General features: G+C 41.4%; 1 protein-coding gene across 4 annotated transcripts in view; it reads left to right on the forward strand.

Moving 5' to 3' along the window:
* LOC145341455 (kinesin-like protein KIF2A) overlaps window positions 1–12,989 on the forward strand; it is a 110,118-nt gene that overhangs the window by 73,467 nt on the left and 23,662 nt on the right. For all 4 annotated transcript variants that reach the window (XM_080186427.1, XM_080186418.1, XM_080186441.1 and 1 more), the window contains exons 9-12: window positions 619–781; window positions 6,002–6,092; window positions 7,762–7,825; window positions 7,945–8,036. In XM_080186427.1, the coding sequence (XP_080042553.1) occupies window positions 619–781; window positions 6,002–6,092; window positions 7,762–7,825; window positions 7,945–8,036 (410 nt within the window). The remainder of the gene's footprint in view (window positions 1–618; window positions 782–6,001; window positions 6,093–7,761; window positions 7,826–7,944; window positions 8,037–12,989) is intronic.

Raw genomic sequence — 12,989 nt, forward strand, 5'->3', positions numbered from 1 at the left:
TCTCTGCCAAGGTGTGGCTCAAGCAACGTTCAAACAACTGTTTACCTTGATTCCCGACAATGATATTTGAAGCCAAAATAAGAAGAACTATTTGTATGATCCAAGTTTGCTGGTAACAACTGAATGTTCACCAAAGTGATTAATCATTAAATCCTCGTTGTTAAACCTAATTTTTACCAGTAGTTCCCAAAAATCAACCAATTTCTGAATTGGTGGAAGAAATGAGGTCTGCTCAACTTAATGGGAAGTATTGTTCTTCGAAGTAAAATCTCCTTCAGTGGGGCTGGTGATAATGCTTTTGTAATACTACTGAATGGCTCAACTCGGGTCTCTTAACCCTGGGCCACTAGAGACTCATTAATTTCTGATTAACTTCTATGCTCAAGTAGACCAAAGTCAGCTACGCGCTTTCACTGGCACTACGCAAAATCTGATCACTTATCAGCAAATTTGATGGTCATCAGACATGCAGGATAATTCCTCATGATAAGGAACTATTTTAAGAAGCTGATGGACATTGTTTTGGTAAGAAGTTTTGTGTGCAATGAAGAGCAATTTGTTCAATCAACATGGCAGCATTGGAAGTGAAGAATAACTACTTGCATTAATCTCTTTCAGAAAATGCCATCAGGGACCTTGATGTAATCACAATTCCTAGTAAGGATGTTGTAATGGTTCATGAACCAAAACAAAAAGTGGATTTAACAAAGTATTTAGAAAACCAAACTTTTCGTTTTGACTATGCCTTTGATGAAACTGCTACTAATGAAATGGTTTACAGGTAAGCAACATAGATTGTTTTTCAAGAAAATTGTTTATTAACTTACAAATGGGTGCCTATGATAACACAAACAGTCAAGCAATAATTTGCACTTGAGCTAAACTGAGCTGACATTAGGTGAATTGATCTCTTAAGATGATTTAATTATTGAAAGTTAATACAGATAAGTATATTTCCTTTTGTTAATACTTTGAAACAAATCTTTCAAAGGTATTCAAAGTGTCACTTTGAATCATGAAACATTTTATCACTTAAGAAAAGTCTGAATCCAAAGTCTGCAATTGTGCCTTTGGATTTATTTTGTTTTTCTCATTGCCGCCACCATGCTGGAAATAACTCCTACAATTCCACCAGTACTGGCAGCTCTATTACCTTTTCTACGTGGTCGACGCAATATATTTGATGCCATGTTCACTGAATCAGACAGTCCAAAATTGGACCATTTGATCCATTAACTTACAAGCCTTTGAATGTGCTATCTAATTAGTCTCTCTCCTTATAAGAACATAAGAACATAAGAAATAGGAGCAGGAGTAGGCCATCTGGCCCTTCGAGCCTGCCCCGCCATTCAATAAGATCATGGCTGATCTGTCGTGGCTCAGTTCCACTTTCCCGCCCTCTCCCCATAACCCTTAATCCCCTCTCTTATCAAAAACCCATCAACCCGCTTCTTAAAAATATTTAGCGAGGCAGCCTCCACCACTTCAACGGGCAGAGAATTCCAGAGATTCACCACCCTCTGAGTGAAGAAGTTCCTCCTCAACTCCGTTCTGAACCGCCCCCCCTTTATCTTGAGGCTGTGCCCCCTAGTCCTACTGTCTTTTTTGAGCGGGAAGAGTCTTTCCACCTCTATCCTATCCATCCCATTCATCATCTTATACGTCTCAATGAGATCTCCCCTCATTCTTCTAAACTCTAACGAGTACAAGCCTAGTTTATTCAGCCTCTCCTCATAGCTCAACCCCCTCAACTCCGGTATCAGCCTAGTAAACCTCCTCTGCACTCCCTCCAAGGCCAAAATATCCTTGCGCAGGTGCGGCGCCCAAAACTGCACACAGTACTCCAGCTGCGGCCTCACCAATGCCCTATACAGCTGCAGCAAGACCTCCCTACTTTTATATTCAATCCCCCTCGCTATGAAGGCCAGCATCCCATTCGCCTTCCTGACCACCTGCTGCACCTGCAGGCTGGGTTTTTGCGACTCATGCACAAGGACCATTATCCCCATTGCCTTGCAAAATTTTCCATTCAAATATATCCAAATCCTTTTATCTTTGTCTCTTTCCTTCATTGTTCCTCTCACTCACCCCATCCTTTCTACTTCTTCAAGTTTTATTCCCCTTTCCCTTTATAATCTCTTTCATTCTGCCTCATTATCATGAAGACTGGACATGCAAATTGTCCCAAATGTGTGATATTTCCTAAAGCTTATCTTGACTGGTTTAGATTTTGGGTTGAAACAAACATGCTTTCATCTTATGTTATTCTGTGCCTATGAAAAAAAAGTGGAGAGTTTGTGTGTGTGGGCGGTGGGCGGGGGGGTAGAAGTGAAGGGAGCAAAATAGAGCAGGAGTACAGGAAATAATGTTTTAAGGGGAAAGAAAACAACTGCTGATGTACAGACTTTGTCTTGCAGGTTCAAAAAAAACTGATCTAGTACCAGACACATCACAGCAATCTAGTTCATGACGGGGCAAAAAAGGCTAACTTATGAAGGGCAGGATGCTTGGACTAGACTTTTAGTTCTCTGAACACAGAAGGGGTGATTTAGTTGAAATGTTTATAGATGATAAATGGAGTGCAGAGAGAGAAGCAGTTTCCTCTGGTGAGAGTACAGAACAAGGGGACATAATCCATATTGCAGTTCTTGCATTTTTATGATGTCTGCAATTTTGTTGAGGCTCCCTTAGATAATTAATTTCGTTGGGTGTGAAAGGTTTAGTGGTTGATAAAAGATGGGGTTACTACTTCGTGTTTCTTCAGTGGTCAATCAAAAGTGCAGTGACTGTGAGAACAGCAAGGTTGCCGATTGGACACCTTTATACCCAAATATCTTGGGCACCGGGGTCTTAAAAAAAACAAGACAAGTAAACTTTAAAGACAAGTAACTATTAGCAATGTTTGCTAACTTGAAGTATTGTAAAATATATTTTGCAAAAGTAATTGAAAAATCAGAAGAGAGAAAAACGCAGGAGGAAGGAGAGGCTGAGAGAAAAGAGGAAAGAAAATAATAAAAAATGTCAAAGACCTAAGGGAGTTGATTAATGCATGTTTGGGATAAAGGCTGAGTACTATCTCCCTGTAAACAGTGCCAAAATTTTGTATCTATTGTCTGACCATCTTGTTACACAGAAGTGCTTTTACCTATCAATCACAAGTTATTATCTTACTAAATCAGATATAATCAGAGTTGCATCAAGCTGACCATTCAAAGGCTTTCTTGGTTTCCCACCAGCCTATCAAAGTATTCAAGTAAATTTGTAAAAATGCAGTAATGACTATGGACTTTCTCCTCATTCTGTCTATAACAGGCCTGATTTTACCATTTTCATTCTAAGTGCTGAATCTGGACGTAATTCAGATCTGACTTAGAAATCTGCTTTCAGGTGCCCCCATACACACTTAGCCTGAAAAAAAAATCGCAGGTTCCATTTGCACTGTGGGCAGGGCTTAAACACAGTAAAAAGTCTGACAACACCAGGTTTTAGTCCAACCGATTTATTTGATAATAGACTCACAAGCTTTCGAGGTTTCCCTCTTCGTCAGGTGAATGGAGAGTTCTGGCCTCAGACAGAGCATATAAAGCACAGACAGTTTAGAGATTACTGATTAGAATGCGAATCCTTACACCTAACCTGCTGTTCAAGACCTGAAGTGGCTGACAATGTGAGTGGGAGGAGCACTGATCACAGGTTACAGAGATGTGTATTGTACTGTCTGGAGACAATACACATCTCTGTAACCTGCGATCAATGCTCCTTCCACTCTCATTGTCAGCCACTTCAGGTCTTGAACAGCAGGTTAGGTGTAAGGATTCGCATTCTAATCAGTAATCTCTAAACTGTCTGTGCTTTATATGCTCTGTCTGAGGCCAGAACTCTCCATTCACCTGACGAAGAGGGAAACCTCGAAAGCTTGTGAGTCTATTATCAAATAAATCGGTTGGACTAAAACCTGGTGTTGTCAGACTTTTTACTGTGTTTACGCCAGTCCAACGCCGGCATACCCACATCATGGCAGGGCTTAGCACAGCCGATACGATCAGAGCTCTGAACTGTGCATGCGTAGTTGGAAAAAAGTTTGAAAAAGCATGCCTGTGTCAGCTTGGTCCCGGGCCACACAAAGCAGAGAAAGTGGCCCAGGAGTGAAAAGCAGGAGCGGTGGCCCCCACAGACATCACTGTCCTCCTTTTATCCACCCGCCCTGCTACCCAGACCAATCGTGACTCCCTGCCTCCTGCTGCCCCCACGCCCCCAACCACCACCAGAGATACATGTTACCCACCTCCCTCCTCCTCCTCCCCAGAGAATGATCTGGCCTCACTCACCCCCTCACCTTCAGAATGATCTGGTCTCAACCCCGAGGACCACCACCACCACACACACACACCCCGCCCAAGAGGAATATCTGACCCGCCTCCTCCTCCCTCCCCACCAGACAACAATCAGTCCTCCCCACCCCATATGACATGTTCATTAAAAAAAACTAGACATGTCCAACTCTGCTAATTACTGCCTTATCAGCTACATTTTAATCACCAATGGTGTCATAGTAGGAATTAGCAAACGCAGTGTCAAGTGACACCTGTTCCAATAACTTGTCCAGTGCTGAATTTTTCAAAATCACTTGGCTCCACTTAACATCAAGATTGAAACTTGGACATGAGCTGGTTACAGGGAAGAGATTGAGAGTAACAGTTTTCAACCGCTTCCTTGATTACTTTTCCTTTCTCTTGAAGTCAGGAGTCAGTGTTCAGCTCCATTCACAACTTCTGAAATTAAAGCGGCACTTGCCATATATAGCAGAACCTGGGTAGTACTCCGACCTTTATTGGTAAGTGGTGGGTTATGATCATCTCAAATCGGGGAAAGAGCCTAGACATCTCTGACCATCAGTGACATCGCCATTCAATTGAATTCCCACATCAACAATGTTCATGGGGGTTACTATTTATTCAGTCTTAACTGGAAACATATATTAGCTGACGTTGTTAAAAATTCTCTCTTTTAAATCCCCTGTCATCATCCTTCTCTTCAGAGCACCATGAGCCATTGATGCCTTCAACATTGTGAATTCCAGCCCCATCTCCAAACTTCCATTCTTCTGGATTCCTTGAACGTGTTGTCACATTCCAAATTGGTGGCCGTCTTTCTGGAATTCCATGTTTGAATCCCTCCAGTCATCCCTGATGTTTACCTCTGCTGTGGCACCAGAACTACTGTTGTCACAAATAGCACCCTAAATAGCTATGACAAAAGTAAATAATCCTTCCTCTAGATCTATCTTTAACTTTTTATATGATTGACTACATTATCCTCCTCCACTGCCCCTTCATCTAGGTGAGACTGCACTCATTGGCTTCCTTATCAGGTTAATTGTAGTCAGACTATCACCTGCAATGTTTTCTGTTTGTGCTCCTGCACTATTAGCCTCGTGATCCTCAAGGATATATCCTTAGCGTCTTCCTCTTTCTCATCTATATGCAGCCCCTCAGCATCATTTGAAAACACGGTGTCACTTTTCACACAAGTACACTGATGACATCTAGCGCTACATCAGCACCAGCTTACAAAAGGATTTGCTATTTACCTGAAGATAAATTTTGCAGGGCTCTGAGAAAAAGAGGATAAGACTCAGTGAAATGCTGTTGCAGACCAACAAAGCTGCCTGAATACCTCCTATGGAGGTCAGTTGAAAATTTCAGTGCTGAGAATGATAGATTTTAGGTATCAAGGGATATGGATCAATGTAGTTAAAATACAAAGCAAGCATAGTCCTACTGAATGGCAGAGCAGGCTTGCGGTCCAATCCTGTTCCTATATTTCTGAGGAAAACTCAGGAGGGTTTTGGGTAAAGGATAAAAAAAAAACTGAAGTATCTGCATGTTAAACAGAAAATACAAAGCAACTCTGGGAGGGAAGATACATAGTTTTCAAATATAAATAACTAAGAACAACTCAGGAATGCGTGATTTTTTTAAATTTTACTTTTTGTCCCCAGGTTTACAGCTAGACCTCTAGTGGAGACAATATTTGACAGAGGAATGGCAACTTGCTTTGCATACGGTCAGACTGGAAGTGGAAAAACACACGTAAGTATTTTATTTTTTATGATCAATTTCTAATCTGTCTTAAAGGCAACATATTGCAGATGCTGGAATTGGAAACAAAAAACAGAAAATGCTATAAAATCTCAACAAGTCTGACAGAATCTGCAGAAAGAGAGTAGAGCCAACGTTTTGAGTCAGGTCATCCTGAATTGAAACATTTGGCTCTAATATATCTACTTGATTAATCAGCAAATTATAGTTGGAATAGTCTAATTAGATTCCACAGATGATCTTAAGTGAGAGAAGCATAGTTATTACTTGACTTAGACATCTAAATATGAAACCATTTTACTTGGTCACTGGCAGTTATGGATTTACGTAAAGGATGGGATTCTCCAACCGCGCTGGGACCAAAACCAGATAATCCACCCGAGGTCAATGGACCTTTGCATGTTCTGGCCCCCGCCCACTATGATTCCCGTGGTGGGTGGGACGGGAGAATTCCCCCTGAGGTTTTAGGGTTTTTTTGTGTAAAACCCTCCTAATTAAAATTTATAAATTCTAAACCTCTAACACAAGGGACCTTAGTTTGTCCCAACAGCGTACAAATAAATAAAATGTGTAAATCAAGCAGAATTTATACAAGTAAAGCATGAAGACAAAATCCCTCATCCCTCTGGTTCCTAGGAGTCCTTGAGCATTGCCAGCACAGGTGATATGGTTCTGTCCTCTGTCTTTAAAGTGGCATTGAACTGTGCTCAAAAGAGAGACACACCTGAAGCCAACAAAAATTCTGACTTTCCATGTTTTCTGTTTTTGCTTCAGATTCTGGCATTCGCAATAATTTGTTTTCACTTAATTTTAAATGTGTTTGAATAATAAAGTCCAAGAACATTACAGACAAACAGCAACCTCTAACAATTAGTAAAATTATCAAAATTTGCACTTGTGTTGCCTTCCACAATCTAGTTGGAGGTTTCTAGCCAATGTCGCATCTTCAGTTTTCACACCAGCTGACGAATGGGATGAACTGTGAGATTAGGCATGTTATTTTGTCAGTTATGTATTGTGATTGACACTAACTGAAAAATCTTATTTGTCCATTGAACTCACTGAGCCCTATTTTACTGTTTTGATTCTAAGTGCTGGGCAGATTTGAAATTGGGAGTGTTTTAGACCCGTTCTGAGATGCATCCATATGCATACTGCCTGCAAAAATATCAGCGATTCCGAATCACGCTGTAGAAGAATGTTGGCAGGGCTTAACATGCCCAAAACCCCGCAGCTACGATCAGTGCCTCCAACTGCGCATGCGCAGAAAAAAAATGATAGCATGCTGTGCCCTAGCCCCAATCTCACAGACACTGTCCCTCCCCCCTTCTCCCTCACTAATTTCAGGCAGCGTGGCAGCAGACCCCCCCTTCCCCTCCACTGATCTCAGGCAGAGTGGCAGTGGATGTGCCAGTAAATTTGGGCGTGGAACCTATAAAGTCAATTTAAATGTCTATTGCGCCCGTTTCTTGTGCGGTCCCAATTGTGGTCATTTTTGGGCTTTGGTAAAGGGGGAACCGATGTGGAGGCCAAGTTTTTGCGCTGCAAAACAAAATACTCTCAAAAAATTTCAATTGAGCGCATTTATCTTGGATTTATGTTGTAAAACGCGTGTTTTAATACCTTTATCCATTGAAATGTGTCTGATTTGATATTTCAGACTATGGGTGGCGACTTCACGGGGAAAAATCAGGATTGTTCTAAAGGAATATATGCGCTAGCAGGTAAGTATTTTCATAAGCGACTTCTTAAAAATGAAATTTTATAAATGCAGCTTTATTCTGATATTGTGGGGTAATTTTTTTCTCTTGTACATTACAATCTTTTGTCAACTTTGTTGCAGCTAGGGATGTTTTTCTAATGTTAAAGAAGCCAAATTACAGAAAAATAGAACTCCAAGTGTTTGCAACATTTTTTGAAATTTACAGTGGTAAGGTAAGTGAGACATTTAACTGAAAATTAAAACATTTTCATTATATTTGATAACTAAAATGAATATTTGTACCTATTTCAATGCAGGGGAACTCTTTGTTATAATTAAAACTTCATCTTCATCTATAAATGCAAGTTCATCGTGATAGAAATAAAATTTGGTTAATTATACATTTAAAAAGTCATCAAAAAATGTTTCTATTGATTACTTTAACAGCAAAATAGTCTGACATTTAAAATATCCCAGGAAACTTGAGAAATTGATGTGGTGAAATCGTCATTAAGGTGATAAATGTCAAATAGAAGTTCAGCCAAGGAGATGGATTTTCAGATATTTAAAAGAAAAAAATATGTTAAGGAAGGAAATTGATCAACAAAGGGCCCAAGCAGTTGAGAACTTGGGAGCTATTAATGGTTTAAAAGAAATGGTGGGAGTCTGAGACGCAAAGCTAAAATGATTTAAAACTTGGAGAATTTCCCCAAGTATTGTGAATGGAGCAGGCTGAAAGGACCGAATAGCCTCCTGCTGTTCATATTTTCTATGATTTTTCTAATAAGGAACCAATAATGACTATGATGATAAACGGATGGGATTTAGTATGGGACAGGATATATGTAGTGTTAGAAAGGCTTTGAGGAAGTGGAAGTGGTGGAGAAGCAGACCTTCGAGGGGTATTATTTCAAGGACATGAGGCTTGTGATGGAGTTGCACCCCTATCCCCGTTCTGCTCAGGCCTGTTAACTGCACAACCTCATCCCTATATATATCTGATCATCTCCCACAGTCCTCAAACCGTTGACGCAAGAGCCTCCAATTAGGACAAAGGTGACTAGGTGGGTTATCCAAAGCCATGACTGTTGCCTGTAAATTTCTGACAGGTTGGGGTGGGCAAGTAGGTAGTGGAAAGGCCAGCCAGTGAATGTTATATTAATTTTTGCCCTTCCTCTTTGGATCATCACCAGCCCTTTTCCTGTAATTGAATATTAGACCACTTTGTCCTGAGCCCCAAACTTATTAATCAGATTCAAAGGCAAAATGCACTGATAACTCTTGTAACCATAACCACCCTCAGAAATAAGAAATTAACGTCAAAATAATAAACTCTGGCCAGAATTCTCCAACCTTACTTGCAACTGGGGTTCTCTGGTCCCACTGCAGTGAATAGTGTTTTGGCTGAGTCCAAATTTTCTACCCTCACTGGCATTGCTGGTGGGTGAACGTGATGAGAGAATCACAGTCTATATTGGCCTAGATTTTGCAGTCAGCAATAAAGCAATAATAGTTCCTGCTGACTTTGCAGCAAGCTGCCCACAAAGATCTAGCTACCTTTGTGGAATGGATTTCCTCTTTCTTGGCGTTAGCTTGAGTTGGGTACCAAAATCAAGAGGATCTTCAGGTAGCTATCAACAGGAATTTCATAAAGCAGCGCAGACAATTGATCACATTGAAGTATTTAGAAACATAAAAACCCCACAATGCCGAAAGAGGCCGTTTGGCTCATCGAGTCTGCACCGACCACAATCCCACCCAGGCCCTACTCTCTTGTCCTGACATATTTACCCACTATTCCCTCTAACCTATGCATCTCAAAACACTAAGGGGCAATTTTAGCATGGCCAATCAACCTAATCCGCATATCTTTGATATGTGGGCAGAAACCGGAGCACCTGGAGGAAACCCACGCAGATACAAGGAGAATGTCTGTGTGGAGTCTGCACAGTGTGACCTAAGCCGGGAATCGAACCCAGGTCCCTGGAGTTGTAAAGCAGCGTTGCTAACCACTGTGCTACCGTGGTACAAACAACAAACTAGAAAGTAAAATACAATTAGTATTCTTCACTTTTAATTAAATTTTAAAGTCAGTGATTTGAATAATTGGTCCATAAACATGGGATTATGGTAGAAGCTAAAATATAATATAAAAATCATTTTAAAATGTTGAATTTTTTTAATCATGATGAAATTTGACCTTCCACAAATAATAAAATTAGTTTTTCCAAGACAAGAGATTTTGCAGTACTACTTATGAATTTAGTTGAACAAGTTGAAAATCCAGTTACTCATTCAAAAATATATGACGTGTAGGTTTTCACCATGACACTAATGATATCTTAGACAATGATTAATTAGCAATCCAATAAGATCACATCCTGAGGTGAGGGGACTTCAATAGTTCGTCCTGTAGAAAAACAAAGAATTGTTGACAGCAACTTTGGATTTCCATATTTAGCTGTCTCAGTGGAAGAATGACAGCAAAAGTGTAGTTCTGTTATAGTTATTGTCACAAAATCCAGATCATTTATTTTGCTGCCAATGGGAAAGCGCTCATTTTCAACTGTTGACTCAGATCTTCCACTTGGATCCACATAACCTTTTTAACCTTTAGTTGACTGGCCACTGAGAGTAATTATTACAGTTCAGATTCTTGCACTTTCTCAATTTGGTTTCAGTAGCATTTGTAGTAGAAGATCACTCTATAGGTCAACACATTGCATTGCATTGAAGTATCTGACGAATTCTGAGTAATGTACTATTAGAGTAACTGAAACTATGTTCTGTCAGCTTCTGGGTTGGACATTAAAGATTCCATGGCTGCACTTGAAGATATGGTGTGGTGATGCTGGTGTTGGACAGGGGTGAACACAGTAGGAAGTCTCACAATATCAGTTAAAGTCCAACAGGTTTATTTGTAGCAAACACCACCAGCTTTCAGAACTGACTGTTCCTTCGTCAGATGGGTGGGAGTTCTGATCACAAGCAGGGCATGTAAAGACACAAACTCAATTTACATGAATAATGATTGGTATGTGAGTCTTTACAGCTAATCAAGTCTTAAAGGTACAGACAATGTGAGTGGAGAGAGCATTAAGTACAGGTTAAAAAGATGTGTGTTGTTTCCAGACAGGGCAATTAGTGAGATTTTGCAAGTCCAGGCAAGTTGTGGGAGTTATAGATCATGTGACATGAACCCAAGAACGCGGTTGAGGCTGTCCTTGTGTGTGGAATTTGGCTATCAGTCTCTGCTCAGCATGTCATGAAGGCTGCTTATCTGAAGATCAGAGTCCCAAATGCCCATGACCACTGAAGTGTTCCCCAACAGGAAGAGAACAGTCTTGCCTGGTGATTGTCAAGCGGTGTTCATTCGTCCGTTGTCATAGTGTCTGCATAGTCTCCTCAGCATACCATGCCTCGGGGCATCCTTTCCTGCAGCGTAACCGGTAGACGTTGGCCGAGTTGCAAGAGTATGTACTGTGTACCTGGTGGATGGTGTTCTCCCGTGAGATGATGGCATCCGTGTCGATGATCCGGCACATCTTGCAGAGGTTGCTGTGGCAGGGTTGTGTGGTGCCTTGGTCACTGTTCTCCTGAAGGCTGGGTAGTTTGCTGTGGACGATGGTCTGTTTGAGGTTGTGCGGTTGTTTGAAGGCAAAATGTGGGGGTGTAGGGATGGCATTGGCGAGATGTTCGTCTTCATCAATGACATGTTGAAGGCTCCAGAGAAGATGTCATAGCCTCTCTGCTCCAGAGAAGTACTAGACGACGAAGGGTACTCTGTCCACTGTGTCCCATGTTTGTCTTCTGGGGAGGTCGGTGTGATTTTTGGCTGTGGCGTGTCGGAACTGTCAATCGGTGAGTCGAGTGTCTTATCCTGTTCTTAGGAGGACATCTTTCAGCGTCTATAGGTGTCTGTTGCAATCCTCAAACAGACCATTGTCTGCAGCAAACTAGCCAGCCTTCAGGAGAACAGTGACCAACATTGTCTACCTGATGTGCTGCAGGAAAGGATGTCCCAAGGCATGGTACGCTTGGGAGACCATGCTGACGCTATGACAACAGATGAATGAACACCGCTCGACAATCATCAGGCAAGACTGATCTCTTCCTATTGGGGAACACTTTAGCGGTCATGGGCACTTGGCCTCTGATCTTCGGGTAAGCATTCTCCAAGGCAGCCTTCACGACACAACAGCACAGAGACTGATAGCCAAATTCCGCACACATGAGGACAGCCTCTACTGGGATCTTGGGTTCATGTCACACTATCTGTAACCCCCACAACTTGCCTGGACTTGCAAAATCTCATTAACTTTCCTGTCTGGGAGCAATACACATCTTTTTAACCTGTGCTTAATGCTCTCTCCATTCACATTGCCTGTACCTTTAAGATTTGATTATCTGTAAAGACTCACATCCCAATCATAATTCATGTAAATTGGTCTTTATATGTCCTATTTGTGATCAGAACTCCCATCCACCTGACCACAGAACAGCCAGTTTCAAAAGCTTGCGGCATTTGCTAAATGAACAAATAAACCTGTTGGACTTTAACCTGATGTTGTGAGACTTCTTACTGTGCACTTGAGGATAACCAAGGAGTTTTAGTTGATGTTATTTCCTCAACTACCAAAACTAGGTTAACCAATCATTGATCACATCACTGTGTGCAAAAAATGAACAGTGTATTTATTTACAAGATTAAGGGGATGATTTTTCCCTTTGCAAGTCATCCGAAACCTCGTTAAGGGTCCCATGCTTAGGGTTATGAACTATGGCCATTGCCAGATCGAGTGCATTTTCAGTGGTGACGGCGGAAGAGCTAGAACTTTGAGGGACAATTGTTGCTTCCAGGTGGAGGATAATCCTTCGGGAAGCAGACTTGTGCTTTCTTTAACCATGCATGACGGCAACGGGAAACCACCTTATGTAATCTTTTCCCCAGCCATATTGCTCTCTATGAACGGTATGTTTTGTCTGTATAGCGCGCAAGAAGCAATACTTTTAAATATAATGACCCGGGATCAATTCTGGCCTTGGGTCACTTTCTGTGTGGAGTATGTGCTACCAAATAAACCTGTTGGACTTTAACCTGGTGTTGTGCGATATCTTACTGTGTCCACCCCAGTCCAACGCCAGCATCTCCAGACGTCGCTGGATTCCGGGGAAGTGCCGGAAGA

This window comes from Carcharhinus amblyrhynchos, chromosome 1 (genome assembly GCF_965287045.1).
Source record: "Carcharhinus amblyrhynchos chromosome 1, sCarAmb.v2.hapA, whole genome shotgun sequence".
Taxonomy (NCBI): domain Eukaryota; kingdom Metazoa; phylum Chordata; class Chondrichthyes; order Carcharhiniformes; family Carcharhinidae; genus Carcharhinus; species Carcharhinus amblyrhynchos.